The 24676-nt window shown below is 43.2% G+C and overlaps 1 protein-coding gene across 1 annotated transcript in view; it reads left to right on the forward strand.

Moving 5' to 3' along the window:
• Positions 1 to 806: 806 nt before the first annotated feature.
• Positions 807 to 24676, forward strand: part of LOC101540874 (E3 SUMO-protein ligase RanBP2) — a 76127-nt gene continuing 52257 nt past the window's right edge. The window contains exons 1-4 of the mRNA XM_055138054.1: positions 807 to 962; positions 17016 to 17083; positions 21506 to 21617; positions 23437 to 23589. Of these exons, the coding sequence (XP_054994029.1) occupies positions 891 to 962; positions 17016 to 17083; positions 21506 to 21617; positions 23437 to 23589 (405 nt within the window). The 5' untranslated portion in view covers positions 807 to 890. The remainder of the gene's footprint in view (positions 963 to 17015; positions 17084 to 21505; positions 21618 to 23436; positions 23590 to 24676) is intronic.

A 24676-nucleotide genomic window follows, 5' to 3' on the forward strand; every position in this document is an offset into this window, starting at 1 on the left:
TGGACTATCTTAGCTATGGAATTTAATGTTTCCAAGTTTTTTTTTTACTACATTCTGTGCTTCTGGGAGTGTTCAGTGTGATGGCTCTCCGCGCGGCGTTACTTGGGTCCTGGCGTACAGGCCGAGCACCAAGGGATGCTCCAGGCCTCCGCCCTCACGCGCCGGACCCTCCGCACTGCTGCTGAGAGTCCAGTGCCGCTGCCTGCGCCTGGGGGTCTCACCCCGCGACAGTGCTCACTGTTCCGTACTGGGGGGTTCCGGCAGCTGCGCGGCCTTTGCGAAGCTCGTTGGGCTAGCTCTTTTCCTCTCGTCTCAGAAAGCGAGCACCGTGGGACCCCGAGCCCGGCCACCGCCAGGCGGGCACCGTGGGACCCCGAGCCCGGCCACCGCCGGCAGATACTGCCACCGCTCAGAGGCTGGCCCGACAGGCCGCATCCCAGTGCCGCTGCAATCCGGGGCCCACACGGCTTCTTGCCGTGTTGATCTGGTCATTAGCGCTCGCGAGCCAAGTTCCAGCGCTGGAAGCCCAGCGACCAAAACAGGTGTGGGCCGCAGGGCGCCCCGGACTAGGACTAGGCGAGAGTGCGCGTGCGCGGCGGGGGTGGCCGGCCCGGGATTGGCAAGACTGCGCGTGCGCCGCGGGGGGGGGAACACGCCCGGGCTAGGTGAGAGTGCGCGTGCGCGGCGGGAGGCCTGGGCTCCGCGCGGGCAAGAGTGCGCGTGCGCGCCTCGGCGACTGTGTGGCGCACAGTGATGAGGGCATACGCACGCCGTGCGGCGAGGCGACGGTGCTGCGTCACGGGCCGTGGGCGCCGCGCTCACGGGGACGCCTGATTGCTGCGTGCCTCCCTCCTGGCCTCCCGCGGCCCGGGCGCCCGGCCGGCGGCGCGATGCGGCGCAGCAAGGCCGACGTGGAGCGCTACATCGCTTCGGTGCAGGGCTCGGCCCCGTCGCCCCGCGAGGTGAGTGTGCGGCGCGGGCGGCGTCCCCGGCGTCGGGGCTGAGGCGCCCTTGGGCCTGCGGAGGGCGCCGGCGCGAGGTCGGGCGGCTCGGGCTTTCGAGACTGTGCGGGCCAGGCCCCGCCGCCGCCGCAGGTCTCCCCCTCGCCGCCGCAGGTCTCCCCGCCGCAGGTCTCCCGCATCTGGCGCTGCGCACAGCGGCCGGTGCACGCGGGAGGGGCCTCTTGGCCCCGCGACCCGCGCCAGGCCGGGGAGAACTGCGGGCCGTCTGGAGAGGCGGGGCGGGCGGCGGGGCCGAGGCCGGGCTGAGCTGCGGGGAGACCCGCGGGGCGTCGTGAGGGCCGCGCGCCCGCGCCTCCGGGTGCTCTCCGGGCCCGGAGCCCGGGTGGGGCCCCGCGTATCTGCCGCGGAGGGGTCTCGGGCCCGGCGGCCCGCCTGCCCCTCCCACGGCCGCGCGGGGCGGAGTGCTGCCCGCGGGACCTTCTGTTGTCGCGTGTTTCCTTCACGCCTGCTTTCCCCTGAGGAAAAACACTGTCCTTCTGGTCCTTGCGTTGTTTCAACCTGTTGTTTAAAACAACGTCAAGCCGGAAGCTTGGTTTGGGCCTCGACGGGTTCTGACCAGTGGGCGACTTTGGGATTCACGGAGTGTTTCGCGTGTAAGCGAGAGGACGTCACGGCGCGAGACCGCTGCTGTGCAGTTGGGACAGACGAGTCTGGCGGACCCTGTGTGATCCCCTCCCCTCAGCCCCCCCTCAGCCGGGTGTTACCGCTGGGCCACACTCCGCAGTGACTCGGGGACTCCTGCTGCGCGCCAGGATCGTCCCGGCGGGGCCCGGGTTTGACTTTCTAGGGCGCCTGCGTCCCGGGGTGTGAGGGCAGCTCCTGGTCTCTGGTGCTTCCCTTAGGTGCTTTCCTACTTTCTACCTGTGCCTTGAGAAAATCCAGGACGTGGTACACACTGTGGGCTGTTTGCGTGTGTCTGACTGGAATCTACCCCCAGCACTCCATTTGGCCCCTGACTCCTCCAGGGGTGAGCACTGAGCTCAGACCAGAAATAAGTCCTGAGCACCGGATGGGTGTGGCTCGGAAACAAAATCCCAGTGCCTTTCCTTTTCTTTTTCCAGACAACTTCTATTCAGTTTTCCTAGATTTCTGTCTAGTTGTTATTTATTTTTTATTTTTTTGCTTTTTGGGTCACACCCGGCGATGCACAGGGGTTACTCCTGGCTCTGCACTCAGGAATCACCCCTGGCCGTGCTCAGGGGACCATATGGGATGCTGGGATTTGAACTCGGGTTGGCCGTGTGCAAGGCAAACGCCCTACCCGCTGTGCTATCTCTCCAGCCCCTGTCTAGTTGTTATTTTAAATTTGACTTAGTTGTGTGCTTGTAAGTTTTTTCTACATCTTTTTATGCGGGATTTCTTTCTAGTGCTGAATATTATTTTCCTCTGGATGGACTATAGTAAAGAATACTTCGGTTGGTTTGAAGTTTTGAGGTAAACATCTGTATATGGACTTTAGTATGGATTGTTTGTAGTTTCTCTGAATAAACTGGGGCCAGAAAGAGAATGCTGTGCATAGGGTACTTGTCTGGCACCCCATGTAGTGCCTGAGCACAGAGCTAGCCCTGCGCATAACCTGGTGTCACCCCTTTCCACCCTTCACCCCAAAATAATTAAATGCCAGAGATTGTTATTGACGAAGCATGTAGTAAATTTTTTCTTCTTTTTTCCTTTATGGGCTACTCAGGCAGTACTCAGGGCTAACTCATGATTTTCTCCTCAGGGCTTATCCCTGACTTTGATCTCAGGGGGATAACTCCTGGTGGTGCTTGCAGGACCGTATGACAGTGCTCAGGGATTCAATCTGGGTCTCCTGCATGCAAGGCAAGGGCCTTGTCTGCTGTTTTGTCTCTGGTTTCAACACAAAGTAAGTTTCTGTTAGTTTATGAAAAGCTGCCAAACTATCCTCAAAAGTTGCTGTTCTATTTTACACTCCCACTAGCAGTGAATGAATTGTGTAGTAGCACATTCTTGCTGGCGTTTGTTTCTAAAAGTTAGAAAAAATTCTACAAAGGTTTTTGAAGTTTAACTTAGGATTTGATTCCCGGCACCATCTATGGTTCCCGATGGTGTGTGTGGTGGATGGTGGAGGGGCGGGAGATGATATTTCTTTGTATTGCTTTATTCTAGTCTTAGATGTTTACCTTTTTTGTATTTCTTATTTGACGATGTTTTTGTTTAAGTCTTGGACTCTATTTCCTGGCTCTGTATTTTGATCAATCTTGGCCTGCTCAGGGGAGCATATAGGATGCCAGGGATCGAACCCCGGTTGGCCTCCTGCATGGCAGGCTCTTTACCCACTATATTAGTGCTCTATTCCTTGGACTCATTTTTAATGGGGCTGTCTCTCCCCTGCTGCCCTCTCCTTTGTTTACCTTGGTATTGGTATTTGTGGGGTTTGCATGCATTATATTGCTTGCACATGCCTGATGGCACCAGAACCCTCAGGCTTCCAGAGGATAGAGCTACGAGGACTGTGCTTTGTGCACTGCAGACAGGTAGCATCAGTGACTAAACTCATGGCCCTGTGTTTGTAAAGTAGGCATTTTTATTTAAAAAGATTTGAAAAAATACTTTTTGGGGTTTTGGGCCACACTTTGTGCACAGGGGCTATTCATGACTCTGCTCAGTCAGGTATGGCCCCTGGGGATGCTCGTGGTAGGATGCAAGGCAAGTGCTTTAACCAGGGTACTATGCCTCTAGTCTGAGGGGGCATTTTTAGCCACTGAGCTATCTCCTGTGCTGTTCCTTGCAGTTTTGTTTTTTTGGGCCATATTGGTCTTCCTCAGAGCCTTTTTGGCTTTATGCTCAGGATTGACCCCTGGCTGTACCCTGGGGACTACTTTTGGTTCTATGCTTTGAACTTGGGTTATTGGAATGCCAGGTAAACTGCCTAACCCCTGTACTATCTCTCTGGTTCCTCTTGTAGTTTTAAAAGTTACTGGTGCATTTTGGGCAACAGTCCTTTTCCAAGTGTACTCTTTTACAAATATTTCTCCTAACGTGTAGCTTTTCTTTTCGTTCTCTTGTGGACTATAGTCTTTAAACTTTTTCACAAATTTTGCAGTGCTAACACATGTGGCATGTGACCCAAACTGGGTTTGATCCTTTTTTTTTTTTTTCTTTTTGGGTCACACCCAACGATGCTCAGGGGTTATTTCTGGCTTTGCACTCAGGAATTACTCCAGGCAGTGTTTGGGGGACCATATAGGATGCCGGGGATCGAACCCGGGTCGGCCACGTGCAAGGCAAACGCCCTACCCGCTGTGCTATCACTCCGGCCCCCTGGGTTTGATCCTTGGCACTGTCAAAAGTCATGGCTAAAACTAAAGTTATTGTACTTTTCTCCTCTGTTGTTAATTTCTAGAGATTTCATGTTTTGCATTTTATTTTTATTACTCTTTATTTCATTATTTTGGTTTTTGGGTTACACCTGGCAGCGCTTAGGGGTTACTCCTTTCTCTGCACTCAGGAATCACTTCTTGGCAGTGCTCAGGGGATTGGGATCAAGCCCAGATTAGCTGCATGCAAGCAAACACCTTACCACTGTATAATCCCCGACCCCCTGTTTTGCATTATATGTGTGATATGTTTTAGGTTAAATTTTCTGAAGAAGTTAAAAGTTTGTGAAGAAAACTAATTTTGTGTAAGTTCTGTATATAGATTGGTTTTTGAGGCATGTGTAGTTGAAAGACTCTTTTGTCCAACACATTGTTTATGCTCCTTTGTCAAAGTATCAGTTGATTATGTTTATATAGGGTAATTTTCGGCTCTTAGTGTTTCACTTTGCTACTTACATTTTCATCAATAGTAAATACATTTTCTTGATTATTGTAGCTTTCTAGAATAATTGAGGATGGTACTTTGAGTCCTCCAACTTGATCCTTTTCGAATACAACCAAATTGTTTCACATGTCACTTGATTTTTGCTGTCAACTTATTTTTGAGTTAATTTTGTATCCTGCACAAATTGCTTATTTGTGTTTTAATTGTTGTATTGTATCCTGTTCTAATTGCTTATTTCCAGTAATATTTTGTTTATTCTTTTGACTTTCTTTATAGACAGTCATGTCATCTGTAGTTTTATTTCTTTCCAGTTATACCTCTTTCATGTTTTAATTTGGAGACAGTTTGGGCCTCATCAACTAGCCCCCAGAGTAGTTTGGGGGCTACTCTGGACTGTGCTCAGAAGTTCCTCCCACTGGTACTTAGGGGTCTTTGTGGTACAAAGGATCAACTCTTAGCCTCCTGCATGCAGAACTTGTGTTTAGTGAAGCCCAACTCTTTATTTCTTATTTTTATCTTACTGTATTATTAGCTAGCACTTCTAGTATGTTGATGTAAAGGAGCAAGTGAGAGGGATCATCTTTGTCTTGTTTTTTATTTTAGTGAGAAAGCTTTCAATTCTTTGCCCTTTTTGTTTTATTTTGATTGTTTTGAGGTGCCGATGGATCTAATTTAAGGTCTCACATGTAAGGCAAGTACTTTACTACTGAGCTACATTGCTGGTTAGCAATCCCTAGCTGTTACTGATAATGGGGATCGCTGTGACTGAGGGCGAGGGTTCTGCGTCTTGGATTCTTGCAATATTGCAAGTGTTGTATATGCATCTACAACTGAAGTGTCAGACTTTGGGATCCTTGATGCTGCAACTGTGTGATTTCTGAAGCTCCGTGATCAAGTGTGGATTGATCAAGTGATGTTCAGGCGGTCATTTGGTGCCCTGGATTTAGATTGCAGAGCATGTTTTCAGTTCTCCTCACCCCACCCCCCTAGTTTAGTTCTGTTTTTGGGTCACACCCAGCAATGCTCAGGGGTTACTCAGGAATTACTCCTGGTGGGGCTTGGTGCTCTTAGTATATTGGATGGTCCCCTGTATGATCTCTGGCATACAGAATATGCACTTAATCCTTGAACTATCTCATTCGCTCCTGACTTTGAAGCTATCATTTTTTTTGTTTGTTTAGTTGGAGGAGGTGGGCTACGTTTCAAGATGGTTAGGGCTTACTCCTGAGGCTCTGTGCCCAAGGATCAATCTCTAGATGGTGCCCAAGGGATCAAACTCTGGGGATGGCCACATGAAAGGGAACCCTCAGCCCCTGTACTATCCTTCCAACTCCTGAGGTTGTATAGTCTTAATCATTTATAATCATTGGGTTTGTAGTGATTCCCTAATCCTTTACACATATGCTTTTTCCTTGTTACCCTGCCTTAATATTTTATTGATTATATTAGTATTTGTGGTTTTGTTTCTAGCTTTTGGACCACACCAGGTAGTGTTTGGGGCTACTCTGGTGTGATGTTTATGAAATGGGTTGCAGGGATCCTGCAAAAGGTCCAACTCTGAGCTATCTTCCTAATCTTTTCAGTGAATAGAGCTATCTCCCAAATCTTTTCAATAAATTACCCTTTGGTTTTTTTTTTTCCTTCTGCTCTCAATTGCTTTGAATTTTGTGATTCTTTTTTCTTGACCTTTATTTATTTTAGGTTTAAATAGCTCTTTTTGTAGTTTCCTGGGTTAGAAGTTTAGTAGACTTTAAATATTAGAGGTGGGGGGGCAAGCTGAGATCTGGGGTCCTCTGGGGCGTCTACCAGCAGTACATAGCCCACTAGTCGTGGTGGTTCAAGGCTAGTGCCACATGACAAAGCACCACTGGGGCCAAGCAGTATTGGGTCATCCCAGGACCACTCTAGCAGTTCTCGAGGACCAGTGGCAGTGCTTGGGGTGGATCCAGATCTATATCTGACAATGCTGGAGGCAAGGGATATTAAGGATTGAACTCCAGCCCTTGTGTATGTGAGCCTTGCAGCTCTAACTTGGGAGTTAATTTCCTGGCTGTAGATGTTAGACATTTTTTAATGTATGCTTCTGTTGAGTCCCATCTCTCTTTTTTTTTTTTCTTCTTTTTGGGTCGCACTCGGCATTGCACAGGGGTTACTCCTGGCTTTGCACTCAGGAATTACTAACGGCGGTGCTTGGGGGACCATATGAGATGCTGGGAATCAAACTCAGTTTGGCTGTGTGCAAGGCAAACACCCTACCCACTGTGTTAGAGCTCCAGCCTGAGTCCCATATCTTTTGATGTTACTTAGTTGCATTTGAACATACTTCAGGAGGGCTGGAGTGATAGCACAGTGGGTAGGGCTTGCACGCAGCTGACCCGGGTTCGATTCCCAACATCCCATATGGTCCTCTGAGCACCGCCAGGGGTGATTCCTGAGTTCAGAGCCAGGCCGACCCGGGTTCGATTCCCAGCATCCTATATGGTCCCTGAGCACCGCCAGGGGTGATTCCTGAGTGCAGAGCCAGGAATAACCCCTGTGCATTGCCAGGTGTGACTCAAAAAGCAAAAAAAAAAAAGAAAAAAAGAAAATACTTCAAGGTGAAGTGGGGTGAATAGTACAGTGGGTCAACTTGTCTTACACTTGGCCAACCTGGGTGTGATCCCTGGTATGATTCATATGGTCCTCTAAGAAGTGTTTCTGAGAGTAGTGAGGAATAAGCTCTGGGTGCATATGCTGCCTGAGCCCATGTGCTGCTTGTGCTCGCGTGGCCAAGCACAGGTGTCGCCCGAGCACATGTGTCGCCTGCATCTCCCCTCTTGAGATGTGTACTTTCATGCTTTCATACTTTTGTGTCTAAAGCTTGGTTATGTGTAGTGGCTTCCTCCACCCTCGGAGAAGCCCGTGTTCTCTCTTGAGCGCGTTATTTTCACTATTCTCTCTCCCACTTATTCCTTCCTCCTTCCCTCAGAAGCCTCTAAATAAAATCTATTTACTTCAAAAAAAAAAAAAAAAGGAATAAGCTCTGAGCACCACCGGGTGTGATCCCATTATAAAATTTTAGTGCCAGAGAGATACCTACAGAGTTAGTTAATGTGCTTTCCTTTAATGATGCTCACCCCTTTGTTGAATCTCTGGTACTGCATATGATCCCCTGAGCCCCATCGGAGTTACCTTTGAGCATAGAGCCAGGAAGAAGCCCAAGCCCAGAGCACCTTTGGGTGTGGCCCCCAAGACAGACCTTTCTCTAGGTACTTTGAGCCATGTATTGGGGAGTTAAGTAGTTTTAAATTTCTAGTTATTTGCTGGCTGTTACTGATTAAAAATTAAAAAAAATTTAAAAAAAATTGAATCACAAAAAAAAAGGAAAAAAATGAGTACACAGTACAAAGCTGTTCATGATTGGATTTCAGTAATGTAATGTTCTAGCACCAGTTCCTCCACAGTGCACATTTCCCACCACCAGTGCCCCCAGTTTCCCTCCTGCCGTCTGTCAGCCTCCAGTGCTGCAGTAAACATAGGAGTGCAGATGGCTTTTCTGCTGTGTGTTTTTGTGCCCCTAGATTATATTCCCAGAAATGGTGTTGTAGGATGATATGGGAGCTCAATTTTTAGTTTTTTAGGAATTCCCATACTATTTTTCAAAAAGATGGTATCAGTTGGCGTTCCTACCAACAGTGAATGAGAGTCCCTTTCTCCCTGCATCCGCACCACTGGTGTTCTTGTTTCTTTTCCATGTGTGCCAGTTTCTGTGGTGTGACATGGTATCTTGTGGTTGTTTTGATTTGCCTCTTCCTGATGATTAGTGATGCAGAGCATTTTTTCATGTGCCGTTAGGCCATTTGGATTTCTTCTTTGAGGAAGTTTCTATTCATTTCTTTTCCGCATTTTTTGAGTGTTCGGATTTTTTTTGGTAAAGTTCTACCAGTGCCTTATATATTTTTGATATTAATCCCTTATCATATAGGTATTATGTAAATAACTTTTCCCATTCTGTTCACCGATTCTTTTGGAATGCAGAAGTGTCTTAGTTTATTGTAGTCCCATTTGTTTGTCTTTGCTTCCATTTGCTTGATCAGTGATGTTTCATCTTTGAAGATGCCTTTAGTTTCAATAACATGGAAGTTTCTGCCTGCATTTTCTTCTACCTGCTTTATGGATTCAGGTCTGATATTGAGGTCTTTATTTTGATTTGACTTTTGTGCTTAGCATTAGGAAAACGTCTGAATTTATCTTTTTTGCATGTAATGCCTAGTTTTCCCAGCACCACTTGTTGAAGAGGCTTTTCTTGCTCCACTTCATATTTTTTGCTCCTTTATTAAAGATTAAATGATCATATATTTGAGGATCTGTGTCAGGATATTCAACTCTATTCCATGAATCTGGGAGTCTTATTCCAGTACCATGCTTTTGTTTTTAATTGTTTTTTTTAATTAATCTCTGAGATACCAGGTTGTTTATGGTTTGGTTTTAGTCATATAGTGTTCCAACAGCCATCCCTTCACCAGTGTAGTGTACATTTCCCACCACCAATGTCCCCAGTTTCCCTCTCTTGTCTCCCCCCTCTATGGCAGGCACTCTCACTCTCGCCCTCCCCCTCTCTCTTTTTGGGCATTGTGGACTGAAAGGTTATCAGGTATGTCTCTTTACCTACTTTCAACACTCAGTTCCTGTATAAAGTGATCATTTCCAACTGTTATTATCATACTGGCCTTTTCTCTATCCTAACTACCCTTTGCCTCCCACTCACTTGTGGCTAGCTTTCAACCATTGACCAGTCCTCCTGGTCCCCATTTTCCTTGGCCATGGATTTTTGTCCCGTACTATTTTAAATAGTACGGGACAAAATTTTAAATTTAAATTTTTATTTTTAAAAAATTTTTAAAGTGAATGCAGTCATTCTATATCTCTCCCTTTCCTGACTCATTTCACTCAGCATGATACTCTCCATGCCCATCCATTTATAAGGAAATTTCAAGTACCATGCTGTTCTAGTTACTAACACTTTGTAGTATAGTGTGAAGTTGAGGAAGGTGATGCTTCCATCTTCTTTTTCCTAAGGATTGCTTTAGCTATTTGTGGGGGTTTATTGTTCCATATGAATTTAGGAATGTTTGGTCTCTTCCTTTGAAAAAGGTCGTAGGTATCCTTATAGGGAATGGGACTGCATTGAATCTATATAATTTGGGGAGTATTGCTATTTTGATGATGTTAATTCAGTTCATGAATAGGGGATGTGTCTTCATTTCCTTATGTCCTCTTACTATTTCTTGAAGTAGTGTTCTGTAGTTCTCTTTGTATTGGTCCTTCTTCACCTCTTCAGTTAAGATGATTCTGAGGTACTTGATTTTCTCAGGCACAAATATGAATGGGAATTTTAAAAACTCTTTGTCTTTTTTCATTATTTGTTTCTAGGAAAGCAGTGGACTTTTCTGTATTGATTTTTTTTTTTTTGCCACTTTACTATACAAGTCTGTTTCTAGGAGCTTTTTTGTACGATTTTCTGAATATCATATCGTTATCTGCATATAGTGAGAGCTCAGTGGCCCTTTCTGGCTATTTGCTTAGGACTGAGTACTGGTAGGGCTCAGATGACCATTATGTGATGGTGGGATATGAATCAGGGTCACAGTCAATGTGGATGAATGCTAGCAAAATTGCTAGCAAAATGCCTTACCTCCTGTACTGTCTCTTGGGCCCTGATATTTTTGAAAAAACGATTCTACCTCATGCATTTTTGTTGCTATAGTTACAATGACTGGGGGTTGCACACACCTGGTTATGCTATTTCTGGTAAATGTTCACTGTGGGTCACACTGCTGGTCTCAGTGATTGTACATTTTTAGTTGCATTTCTCATGGGTCGGGGGAGAGGGGGTTATACAGTTTAGTTCTGGTGCTTGCTTGAAATGACGGAACATCTAAGATCACTCATTCTTACAGTTCTAGGGGTTTGAGATAACAGCTGTTAAAATCATGCTTTGCACCTGAAGGTTGCACTGGTGATTGAACTCATGTCTCCTAAGGTCGACACTTGCAGCTGTCGAGCCATTATTTGAGTCCTAATTGCTATTGTTTTGGGCCAAAAAATGTAGTTGGTCTAGGTGAATTTTCGATTTGAGAGAAATGCTTATTGCTATTGAATGGAGGGCTGGAGAGTTAATTCTCCTCCTCCCCCCCCCAAAAGAGAGAAAGAGATTTATTGAATGGAGTAGTCATAGATATCAGTTATATCCAGTTGATTGATGATAATGCTTAATTCATTTCCACTATTTATGATTTTCTGTCTGCTGGATCTATTTCGGATAAAGAGGTAGTGAAGCCTAAAACTAAAATGTGAATTTATTAGTTTCTTCTTGCATTTTTTCCTTCTTGCATGTTTGTGTGTTTTTGTATGTCTTTTGCCGTAACATGTTTTGTATATACTGTTTTTCATGTTAAAGACTACCTGAAAGTTTGACAGCTTTTTGGCTTGTTTTGGTTTTGCGCTTTATCCAGGACCCTCAGGGAATCATGTCCTACCACATCTTCAGCCTCTTGAGCTATCTTTCAAACCCTGAGAAATCAACAGTTACACCTGGCAATGTTCAGGGCTACTTCTGGTACTTGGGAATTATTCCTACTTGGGGAAACCATATGAGATGCTGGGGCCGGTTGCTTACAAGGCAAGTGCCCTACTCACTGTACTAATCTCCAGCCACTAAAATTGTTAGCTTTATTATTACATAACACTCTTTATTCCTGATACTTAAGTCTTTTCTCTGAACTCATTGTTTTTCTTAACAATCTTTTACTTTTACTTTTATTATTATTATTTTTTCCCCACACCCAGCTTTTACTCAGGGCTTACTCCTGACTTTGTACTCAGGGATAACTCTTGGTGGAGCTCGGGGACCATATGGAATGCCAGGGGTTGGGTCACACCAAGTGCTGCTCCAGTTTATACCTGGCTCTGCACTCAGGAATTAACTCCTGGCAGTGCTTGGGGAACTGTATGTGAAGCTGGTGATTGACCTGGGTTGGCTGCGTGTAAGGCAAATGCTGTACCCACTAGGAGCCCGCTCTGACCCTTAGTTTTAAGCTTTTGATGTATTTTTCCATCAAATTTGTTAAGTTGAATAATGTGTACTTGATTTTGGGGAGAAGGGTACAATTGTAAGCGGGGTTTTTCTCTAAGAGTTTGCGCATAAAAATGCAAAAGATATTTATATATTGATTTTTTTATCCTGCTACTTTAATGAATTTTCTTACAATTTAGAAAAATATGTGTTATGTCTGGGTAAGGCCTTGCATGCTGCTAACCTGGGTTTGAACCCAACCACCGAGTTAGCAGTAAAAGTCCAGAGCACTCAAGATGTCTCTGTATTTATCTTTTTCTTTCTACAAATATACAGATATATGTGTATATCCGTATATAAGTTGTGTGATCTGCGAATAATGGTAATCTTCTTTACCAGTTTGAATCTCTTCTTTCAGGAGCCATTCCCGGGGGTTCCTTGAGTAACCTTTGGTACTAGGGTTTGAACTGGGGGCTTTTGCATGAAAGCTTATACTCCTGCTCTTTGAGCCATCTCCTTGGCTCTGAATCTTACTGTTATTATTATTTAAATCACCATGAGATACACATTACAAAGTTGTTCATGGTTGGGTTTCAGTCATACAATGTTTCAAACAATGTTGCTTCATCCAGTGTATATTTCCAAACACCACCAGTGTCCCCTGTTTCCTCCAATTTTTGTTCATGTCATTGGTACTTTCCAGAAGCTTCTTGAAAGTTTAATATAGTCTTATTTGTTTATCTTTGCTCCCACTGCTTGGTCAGTGGTTTTATCATGGAAGGTTCTGCGTATGTTTTTTTCCATGAATCTTTTCCCTGTAATTGGTGTGGCCAGGACTTCAGTACTGTATTGGATAGTAGTGGAGTGAGCGGACATTCTTGTTTTGTAACTGATTTTGGAGAAACAGCTTCAGGTTTTCATTGTTAAGTGAGGTGATGCTGTGACATTGTAGTATATTGCCATTATGATGTTGAGATAAATTTCTGTCTCCATTTAATTTTAATATCTGGCTCTGTGCTTGGGGATTTCTCCTGGCAGTGCTTGGTGGACCATGTGTAGGGTACTGGGGATTGAACCTGGGCCTCCTTCTGTGGTCAAGTATAAGCTCTAGTCCTTTGAGCAATCGGTTTGGCCCTCTTTTATTTGACCTTGAATTTTATTTGTTCTTTGTCTAGTTTTATAATGAGTTCAGATGGCTCATTTGAGCTTTTTGTTGGTGACTTGATTTAGTCAGATATTGTTATGAACCTTCATTAGAGCTCTGATTTTGTTGTTCCATCTGCTAGCTCATGCCCTTCTCCTTGATAGCCTCCATGTGCCCCATAGTTTCCAGTAGCATATTGTCTAGTCTCTAGATAGATGTTCAATTCTTCCCAGTTTCCTTTTTATTATTATTATTATTTAACTTTTTATTAAATCACTATGTGGAAAGTTACAAAGTTCTCAGGTTTATGTCTCAGTTATACAATATTCAAACACCCATCCCTTCACCAGTGCCCATATTCCACCACCAAAAACCCCAGTATACCCCCCGCCCCCACCCCCTACCCCCTACTGTATAACTAATAAATTTTACTTCATTTTCTCTTTACCTTGATTACATTCCATATTTCAACACACAACTCACTATAGTTGTTGGAGTTTCTACCCAAGAGAGACAGACCTACTACCAAGAAAGCATTTGATAATTAGTTTTCCATTGCTGGGAATGAAGAGATATGGAGCCCCACTGCTCCAGGTACATAACTCTTCTTCTTCTTTTTTTTTTCCCTTTTTTCTTTCCCCCCTTTTTTTTTTTTCACCCTCATCCCCCATCCCGTGCCTCATAGTATGGTGTACGCCACGCCGCAACGGCCGGTGTGGGGCTTTTGCTTAGTTCACAGTCCAGAGAGGTGGCTGCTACATTAATAACCTTCAATATTTCAACAAAAACTTACTGTTATTATTTGGAGTTTCCCCCCCAAGTCAGACCTGTTCAAAAGGAACCGTTTCACATAGCTGACAATTATAGATGTCAAGTCCGCGCAGTTTTGGATTTCTGTATAAAGTCCAGGGAAAATTCTACCAGAAATTGCATAGACCAGATTGCAGTCCCAGTGCATTGTTATTAGAAGCTGTGCTGGATGCCCGAAAGTGTTAGGTCTCTGGAATCAAAGTCTTTAGGCGCAGAGGGTCCGCTTCCCGCTCAGCAGCTCCGAATTTATCTGGGCCGAGGGCGTGCCGGTTACACCCCCTTCCCGTGAGTCCCTGGGAGCCCCAAGTGTAGAAATCGAGTACCTCTGGGTTAGGATTCTTAAGATGGCGCCTGCCATGCGGTTGCTGCCGCCGCCACCATTTTCCGTGCAGGAAGACAGGGTGGGGAGGAAAAAAAACTCCACCCCCGGGCAGCACAGAGTTGGAGCCCAGTTCGCAGTCCCAGTGCATTGTTATTAGAAGCTGCGCTGGATGCCCGAAAGTGTTAGGTCTCTGGAATCAAAGTCTTTAGGCGCAGAGAGTCCTCCTTTTTATTATTAACTTCTACCTATGCAGCATAGTGATTTGATTGATGTGCTTTTAAACTTCATCACTTTATTGACTCTTGTGTTTCAACATGTGTTCTGTCCTGGAGAATGTCCCATGACCTTTTCAAACTTTGTGCCACTGCCTGCAATAGTATCTATCATTTTGGTCCCGTGAATCTCTTTTCTAACTTAATTCTCTTAAACTAGAAGAAATATTTGTAGCTTGAATAACTTCAGTGTATTTTAAAAATACATAATTTATTATTATTTTTTTAGGGAATTCCTAGCAGTGTTCAGGGGTGGTTCTCAGCCTAGTGTTTAAGGGTCCCTTCTAGCATTTCAGGGGCTTGTTGTTTCACTTTTATTTATCTATTTATTTATTTGGGAGTCATACCCGACAATGCTCAGGGGTTGCTCCTGGCTCTGCATTCAGGAATTACTCCTGGTGGTGCTCAGGGGACCATATGGGCTACTGGGGATTGAATCTCGGTCAATTGCGTACAGAGTAGACACCCTCCTTGCTGTACTATTATTCTGGACCTCAGAACCGCACTTATGGTGCTGGTGGCCAAACTTGCATCTTGTATGTGCCCCAGCCTGTTGAGTTTGCTTCTGTCCTCATATACTTCAGTTCCATTTTTTGTTGTAATCCTCAGCAGCATGCAGCAGTCTGGGGAACTTCCCTTAGTGCTTTCGAAAGTGCAGTGAATGTAGCAGCATGCATGACGTGATCTTTTGGCTTCCAAAACTTTTTTCTTTTTTTTCCGTTTTGGGTCAGACCTGGTGATGCACGGGGGTTACTCCTGGCTTTTGTACTCAGGAATCACCCCTGGCGCTGCTCAGGGGACCATATGGGATGCTGGGATTTGAACCTGGGTCGGCCACATGCAAGGCAAACGCCCTACCCGCTGTGCTATCACTCCAGCCCCAGTAAAAGAAAAAATTTAAAAGAGATAAAATTCAAGGTTTATGGGAGAGTGTCAAGAGGGACTGCATTTATATCATGTGTTCCAGAGAAAGGAATAAAAGAATTACTGGTTGAAGATAGACTAGCTGAGAACTTCCCTGTTCTTTTTTTTTTTTTTAATTATTGGGCCACACCCACAATGCACTGGAGTTGCTCCTAGCTCTGCACTCAGGAATTATTTCTGGCAGTGCTCAGTAGACCAAATGGAATACTGGTGATAGAACCTTGGGTCAGCTGCGTGCAAGGCAAGTATCTTACCTGCTGTACTTTCTCTCAAGTTTTTCAGAACTTTCCCAGTGTGAAGGAGATATACCTAGATCCAGGAAACCTAGAGTATTTCCCAAAATCAAAATAAATAGATTAGCATTAAATCACTTGTAATTAAAATGGCAAACTCAAGAGTCTTAAAAGGGGATAAAGACATATAAGGGATTGCCATAAGAAACACAGTAGAGGGGCTGTAGCAATAGCACAGCGGGTAGGGCGTTTGCCTTGGACGTGGCTGACCCGGGTTCAATTCCCAGCATCCCTTATCGTCCCCTGAGCACTGCCAGTAGTAATTCCTGAGTGTAAAGCCAGGATTACCCCTGTGCATCACTGGGTGTGACCAAAAAAAGCCAAAAAAAAAAAAGAGAGAGAGAGAATCATAGTAGATGTATCAAATGAAGCACTTGTAGGCCAGAAGGGAATGGTCAGAGATTGCCAATTTGGGGAATTAAAAAAAAAAAAAATCCAACCAGTAGTGCTTTATCCAGTTAGGGGTAGCATTGTAGCACTGTCGCACTGTTGTCCCCGTTGTTCATGGTATATGTTTTTGGTATATTGAATACGCCATGGGTAGCCTTGCCAGGCTCTGTCATGTGGGTGGGATCCTCTTGGTAGCTTGCCAGGCTCTCTGAGAGGGATGGAGGAATTGAACCCAAGTCAGCTGTGTGCAAGGCAAACACCCTACCCACTGTGCTATGACTGCAGTCCTCGTCTGATTCAGTTAGGGTATGACTTGTTTTTTAAAGATTGCTAAAAAGCTTTTCAGGAAAATTAACATTTACAGAAATTGATGGTCACAAATCAGCTTTGCAAGTAATACTAAATGGTCGTCAAAGAAACGCCACGAAGAATAAGATACTAACTTTGAATGTATTTTTTAAATTTTTGTCTGCATTTTTTATAATTAAAATTAAAAAAAACCTCATGATTCCTTTGGAGGTAATACAAGAGTGAGTATTCATAATTCTACAATGCTAGCCCTAACCAGGAATTCAAAAGGTTCCCACTCTTCTCACCTCAATACACTTTTGGTACCTATATATGAAATGTCATTTCTGAAAAAAGGGGGAAAATAAGCCAAATACTGACTTTGGTGCTGTTGTTCTTATCATGAAAAAATGTTCTGATTGCTGAATGTGGAGTACTTATACAGTAATGATTAATAGTAGCTCATTCATAAAAATATTTTTCTATTTGATCATCTCAGAAAAAATAAGTTAGTAATATTCTTTTTCTTGTTTTATTTCTCATGTAGTTTTATAAAACAAGGTGTTTGATGTCTGTACTCTTATACTTGTATGCGATATTCATATTTCCTAACATTTTGAACTTTGGTGCTTATGGAAATAAAAAGGGAAATCTCAATTTTTTTTTAACGGAAAAAATGATAATAAAGTAAAATTCTTTTTTTTCCTCAGAAGTCAATGAAAGGATTCTATTTTGCAAAATTGTACTATGAAGCTAAGGAATATGATCTTGCTAAAAAGTAAGTACCAAACTATAAACGTGATTTTAGACTTCTTTCTCCCTCCCCTCCTCAGCCTTCCTCTTCCTTTTTTGAGGAGGGGTCTTACCCAGAGGTGTTCAGGGCTTATTCTTGGCTCTGTGCTCAGTATTCCTTGGTGGTGCTCAACAGTGTCATATTTGGTCCTGACTATTGAACCCAGGTCATCTGCATGCAAGGAAGCCTTCTCCAGCCCTGGTTTTGGATTTCTAAAATCTTTGCTTTTACTTCATGTTCTATAAAATGGACAAAGGCACACTTTTTTTAAAAATAAATTTATTTATTTTTAATTAATGAATCACCATGAGGGTACAGTTACGGATTTATAAAGGTACATTTTTGTTTGTATTTTTTTTTCTTTTTGGGTCACACCCAGCGATGCTCGGGGTTACTCCTGGCTCTGCACTCAGGAATTACTCCTGACGGTGCTTGGGGGACCATATGGGATGCCGGGGATCGAACCCGGGTCGGCTGCGTGCAAGGCAAATGCCCTACCCGCTGTGCTATCGCTCTGGCCCCAGTATTTTATTTTTTTTTAAAGCAAGTCTTTGTACTAGAAATAGGATTTGAAGATTCATCTCTTGAGTGGATGTTAGGACTTGCCTAAATTTCATTGTAATTGTGTCTGGAATGAGTGTCTTTCCATGCCTGGTGCTTTTTTATTTTAGGGCAAGAAATTGTTTGGCTCATTTTTTAGAATATGTTCCTGGGTTAGAATTAAAGAGAGTATGTGTACATCTTAATTCCTTTTTGATTCACTACCTGAACTTTAATTGACTGGAAAATAGCAATGAATACAAAATTAAACTGATCACTGGGTAGAAAGTTGTGCCTTGTGTAAAGGCTGCTTTACAATTTTTAAAATTCCTATTTTGGTTTCGGGGCATTATTGGGCCATGCCCAGGGGCCCTCCTGGCAGTGCTTCAAGGAACCTGTGTAGTGCTAGAATTTGAACCAGATTTGAGAATGAAGCTAGGCAAATGCCTTAACTTTTGTACTGCTTCTTCTGCCAAAGAATTTGCAAAATTTTTATTTTTTTCATTTTGGATTTTGGGTCACACCCTGCGGAACTCACGAGCTCTTCCTAGCTCTGTTTAAGAATGTGACCCTTGGAGGTACTCAGGGCACTCTATGTGGTGCCTGGGTTTTGAACCAGATTATAGCCATTGTGGCTACATTAAAGGCACATGCTTTACCTCCTGAGCTATCTACCTGGCCCCTGACTCCCCCAGTTTTTCTCCTCCTGTTTTTATTTGTTGCTTTTCTTAATTATATTAGAACTTTTATTCAGTAATTTTGAAACTACGAAGTTATTCATAGTTGGGTTTCAGGCATACATTGTTTCAACACAACCAGTTGTCCTCTACCCTCCATCAATCTATCCCTCCCCCAAGAAAAAACACCAAAGTGGAGGAAAGACATTTGCCACCCTAGTGTTCTTGTAGCACTATCCACAATCTGGAAATAATCCAAATGCCCAAGGATAGAAACTATTGTATATGTACACAGTGGATCAAGAAACTATATGTACACAGTGAACTATTACTAGGTCATAAGAAAAGATAAAGTTAGGCAATTTGCTGCCAGTGGAGGGACCTGGAGACTGTCGTACTGAGTGAAGTTAGTCAGAGGGAGGGAGACCTATATAGAATGATCTTACCCTAATTTTTTTTTTAATGTGATAATTTTTTTCTTTTTTTTATTGCATCACTGTGAGATACACAGTTACAAAGTTGTACATAATTGGGTTTCAGTTATAGGATGACCTAATACCCATACCACCACCCCCTGCCCCAGCCTGCCCCTATGGTAGAGTCAGTGTCTGTCTGTTTCTCCCTCTCCCTCCCTCTCTCCCTTTCTCTCCACCTTCCCTCCCCTCCCTTTTTTCTTCCCTCCGTCTCCCTCTCCTTCATTTCCCCCCTCTCTCCCTCTCTCTCTCCCCTTCTCACTTCCCTCCTTCTCTCTCCCGCTCTCCCTCTCTCCACTCAGTTCTTGTTCCAGATGATCACCTCCAACAGTTATTGTCATAGTGGTCCCTTCTCTGTCCTAACTGCCCCCTCTACTTGAGGCAAGCTTCCAACAGTGGACTAGTACTCCGGACCCTTGTTTCTACTGTCCTTAGATATTAGTCTCATACTATGTGTGTGTCTTTTTTAATAATATGCCACAAATGAATGCAGTCATTCTATGTCTGTTCCACTTGACTCATTTCACTCAGCATGATACTCTTTATGTCTATCCATTTATAAGTATTTTTCCGGGTGGCTGTGTAATATTCCATTGTGTGTATGTATCATAGTTTCTTTATCCAGTTGTCTGTTCTTTGGCCCTTGGGTTGTTTCCAGATTCTGGTTATTATGAATAGTGCTGCAATGAATGTAGATGTGTCGATGGTGTTTCTGCTGTGCTTTTGGGGCTCCCAGGGTGTGCCTGAAGAGGTATTGCTGGATCATGTGGAAGCTCAATTTCCAGTTTTTTGAGGAATGCCCATATTGCTTTCCAAAAAGATTGAACCATTCGGCATTCTCACCAACAATGGAGAGTCCCTTTATCCCCACATTCGCGCCAGTACTGGTTGTTCTTGTTCTTTTTGATGTGTGCTAGTCTCTGGTATGAGTTGATATCTCATTACTCTATAGATTTGCATCTCTGGTGATTAGTGATGTAGTGATGTAGAGCATTTTTTCATGTGTCTTCTGACCATTTGTATTTCTTTGAGGAAGTTTCTGTTCATTTCTTCTCCCCTTTTTTTTCTTCTCGTTTTTTGATGGGGTTCAATTTCTTTTCTTGTAAATTTCTACCAGTGCCTTTATTTTTTTTTTAAAATTTCAATTTTTTTAATTGAATCACTGTGACATACAGTTATGAAACTTTCAGTGCCTTTATATCTTTGATATTAACCCCTTGTCACATGGGTATTGGGTAAATAATTTTTCCTATTCTGTGGTACTTGCCCTCAAATTTTGAATTGAATATTTGTTATTGACTCTTTATATTTCCTTCAAGATGGAGAAGTTTGGTCATCTAATTTCCTGTTTTAGAGTGACTTTAAGGCAGGAAATTAGACTACCAAATGCATGATTAGGAAGTTGGAATTGCTGATAAGGAAAATGGAAACAATTTTTTTTTTTTTTTTTTTTTTTTTGGTTTTTGGGTCACACCTGGCGATGCACAGGGGTTACTCCTGGCTCTGCACTCAGGAATTACTCCTGGCGGTGCTCAGGGGACCATATGGGATGCTGGGATTTGAACCCGGGTCGGCCGCGTGCAAGGCAAACGCCCTCCCCGCTATGCTATCACTCCAGCCCCAAATGGAAACAATTTTTAAGAAACTAGCAACGTGGGGTTATTAACCCTTTTTTTAAAAAAAAATTTTTGGTTTTTTTTTTGGATCACACCCGGCGATGCACAGGGGTTACTCCTGGCTTTGCACTCAGGAATTACCCCTGGCAGTGCTCGGGGGATCATATGGGATGCTGGGAATTGAACCCAGGTTGGCTGCGTGCAAGGCAAACGCCCTACCCGCTGTGGTATTGCTCCAGCCGATTAACCCTTATTTCGGAGTTTGATATAACTTCACTATAATAAATGAGCCTATACTATATTTGAGTCAAGAAATGACTTGTTTAAAAGATGAATGTATGACATTTTGAAAATTGTTACTTGGTAAATTATTGCTCTTTATTATTAAATGTCTTTATGTTAAATTCAGAAATAGTTGTACTTGCATGCGGCTGACCTGGGTTCCATCACCAGCACCCTGCCAGGGTGCTGAGTCTTAAGTAAGCCCTGAGCACTGCTGGGGTGGACCAAAAGGCAACAGAAAATAGTATACTCTGGTTTATGATTCCTATGCAAAATTATTTATCGCTTTTCCAAAATATAATCAAGAAAGAACAGCAATTTGTGTTTACTTCTGAGTGCAGTCCTAGAAAGATGTTAATGGATTGTTTAATGGTGCAATGTTGTCAATTTTGTGTATATTACTGAGTTGTATTTATTACTCCTTTCATTCTGTAGATACTGGCATTATCTAGTTTAAATAATGGTAACTAATAATTAGCATGACTGAATTATTTTGGTGGTTATTTTGTTTAAAAACAATGCCTTTCTGGGGCCGGAGCAATAGCACAGCGGGTAGGGCCGCAGCGGGTAGGGAGTTTGCCTTGCACGCGGCCGACCCGGGTTGATCCCTGGCATCCCATATGGTCCCCCAAGCACCGCCAGGAGTAATTCCTGAGTGCAAAGCCAGGAGTAACCCCTGAGCATAGCTGGGTGTGACCCAAAAAGCAAAAAAACAAAAAAAAAACAAAAACAAACAAAAAAAAACAATGCCTTTCTATTAGCATTTCTCTCTATATAAATGTGATAATTTAAATTTTTTTGGGTCTCATTTTTGAATAGGTACATATCTACATATATTAATGTGCAAGAAAGGGATCCCAAAGCCCACAGATTTCTCGGTCTTCTTTATGAAGCAGAGGAAAACATAGAAAAAGCTGTCGAATGTTATAAGGTAAGCTGTATAAAATGAGTAGCTTTTCACAAACATAAGTGATCCTCAAAGAAAGTAATTGCGATATCATCATTTTTGACACAGTACTGTTGAGTGACAGCTTGTTTTTGTTGAGACAGCTCAACACTCTGTTGTTGATAGACAGCTCTGTCTCTCCTCTGGTCTCTTCCGAATTCTCTCTGTCTTTGCTTCTGTGTCTTCTCTCTGCTCTGTGTCTTCTCCTGTGTCTTTTGTCTTGCCTCTGTCCTCTCCTTGCTGTGTCTTCTTCTGTCTGTGTCCTGCTGCCTCTTTTTCTGTCTCCCCTTTCGTCTTTGCTGTCTCCTCTTCTGTCTCTGCTGTCTTTTCTTCTGTCCCTACAGTCTTAGTTTATATAGCAATCACATAGGGTGGTGACACAAAGGTGGGTTGAACGTTAACAAATCAACAAAGAAGGGTAAGACCATTTCTTGAGGAGATTAACAAAATCTCATCTAAGGATTTTGATGAGATTACTAGGAGATCCGCTCAAGGGTGTGTCTTGGGGTGTGTCCCTTTCTTCCTTCCTCAGCTAGTAATCTGCTTAGTTACAGTAAATTTACTTCTATTTCTAGTAATGTTATTCTGTATGAACACAGTAAGAGATAACAGACTTAAAGTTTGGTTCTTCCTGAGGACATTCACTATGTAATTCAGACCACAGTCCTCAGGCCAGGTTAGTCTTCCTAACCCCAGCAGGGTCCTAGTCTTGTCATTATTTTTGGATTATGACAACATTTGTTTATGACCATGTTCTTAACTTATAGTTGAGTATTATAGTGCTTTGGCCTGGCCCATTTCGATGCCGGGTTAGATCACAGCTTGCCCTGTGTCCATTCTGTCCCTCGTCGGGACCCTGCTTTTGGGGTGCTAGGAACTAAGGGCAACTGAGTTGAGAAAACAGATGCTCAGGAGTAAATATTATTGGAGTTAATCGGCTTCCAAGTTACAAAGCATAATATTAACTGTCTCCCTGTGTCCATGCAGAAAGGACATTGCTTTAAAGTAAGCTAAATTCCACGTGGCAAGGCTAAAAGGACAAACCCAATGTTATCCTATACCCATAGAATTTATTTGCCCTTAAATATGCTAAATTTTTTTTTCAAGTTTTATTTACGCATTGTGCTTTACAGTACTGCTGACAGTTTCATGTTTCAGTACCATACTCACCACTAGTGTCCTTGTCCTTCCACCAGTGTCCTTCCACCAATGTTCTGTGGTCCCCTCCCACTTCGACTCGGGTGTATAGGCCAGGTCTTGGTTTCGTTGTTGTTGATTGTTTATTCCTTACTGTATTTCTATCCCACCTGTGAGGTAAATTGTTCTGTACTTGTCCTTCTACTTCCGACTGACTTTACTCAGTGTGACACCTTCTATGATTTTTCATGGCAGCAAATTGCAGGATTTCATCTTACAGCACTCTATTATGTATATATATATATATATATATATATATATAATAATTTCCTCTTTCATGTGTTTGGGCCAAACCTGGCAGTGATCAGGGCTTACACCTGGCTCTGCTCTCAGAGATAACTTCTGACAGTGCTCAAGAGTTACTCCTGGCTCTGTTCTCTTCAGTCACTCCCAGTGGTAGTGGATGGGGAACCGTGTATCTAGGGCATCAAGCTGGGACTTAAGCATGCAAAGAATCAGCTTAGCCCATTGCCCTCATTTTAACAACTTCAAGATAACATATTATTTTAGGAGTATGTCTGATGGGGGCAGTGATAAATTTATAGCTTATGTGTATGATTAATTCTGCTTTGGGGATCATGCTAATTATTTTCTTTTCTGGTAATAGCGTTCAGTGGAATTAAATCCAACACAGAAGGATCTCGTGCTGAAGATTGCAGAATTGCTTTGTAAAAATGATGTTGCCGATGGCAGAGCAAAATACTGGGTTGAAAGAGCAGCTAAACTTTTCCCTGGAAGTACTGCAGTTTATAAACTGAAGGTAAAGAAACTGAACATAAAATGTTTAGTGAATCAAAACAGATTTTAAATACTTGGTAGTTTAATTTTTTTTTTTTTTTAGGACCAAACTGAACCAGTGTATGTCAAGGGAGGAGCTAAAGGAGAAAATGGGTCAATGAGGTCAAAAGTTATTAAATAGGTTGTAAGTTCTGGAGATAGTGTAAAGCATGGTGACTGTAGTTAAGGAGATGTGTGGTTTATTTGAAAACTGCGAAGAGAATAAGTCTTAAGAAATAATCATGCAAAAAAAATTAATTTGTAACCATGAGTTGCTAGATTTTAACTAAATATTGGTAATTATTTTACAGTATAAACCGAACATGGTATATATCTTAAATGAATACAATTTTATATGCCAGTTATATCTGGCATATAAAAAGTCCCATAAAAAATAATGGCTTTTGGGACTAGAGTGATAGCACAGTGAACAGGGCGTTTGCCTTGCATGCAGCTGACCTGGGTTTGATTCCCAGCACCCCATATGGTTCCCTGAGCACTGCCAGGGGTAATTCCTGAGTGTAGAGCCAGGAGTAACCCCTGTGCATTGCTGGGTGTGTCCCAAAAGAAAAACAAAACAAAGGCTTTAATCTGTATTTGTTCATATGTAGAGCTCTGTGCAACCCTGGAAGTAATCCTTAGCTCTGCTAGTGTGATCACAGGCAAGTGATCTAGCACCACAACTACATTTCTGACTTCTGGTAATTTGGAAAAAAAAGGGCAGAGGGGATGCCAAAAATTTTTTCAAGGGCTGGAGCAATAGCACAGCGGGTAAGGCGTTTGCCTTGTATGCGGCCGACCCGGGTTCATTTCCAGCGTCCCATATGGTCCCCAGTGCACTACCAGGAGTAATCCTGAGTACATGAGCCAGGAGTAACCCCTGTGCATCGCCGGGTGAGACCCAAAAATTAAAAAAAAAATTCTTTTTTTTTTCAAAGTCTAAACCATTTCTGGTCAGATTATTATGTGTTAGAAGTGCTATCCAACATGTCTGTATGGAATACTTTAGGCACGTCACAGATTTATAACTGGAAACTGGAGTTAAGCTAATATCTTATTTATGTATGTAT

This window comes from Sorex araneus, chromosome 1 (assembly GCF_027595985.1).
Source record: "Sorex araneus isolate mSorAra2 chromosome 1, mSorAra2.pri, whole genome shotgun sequence".
NCBI classification, from domain to species: Eukaryota; Metazoa; Chordata; class Mammalia; order Eulipotyphla; family Soricidae; genus Sorex; species Sorex araneus.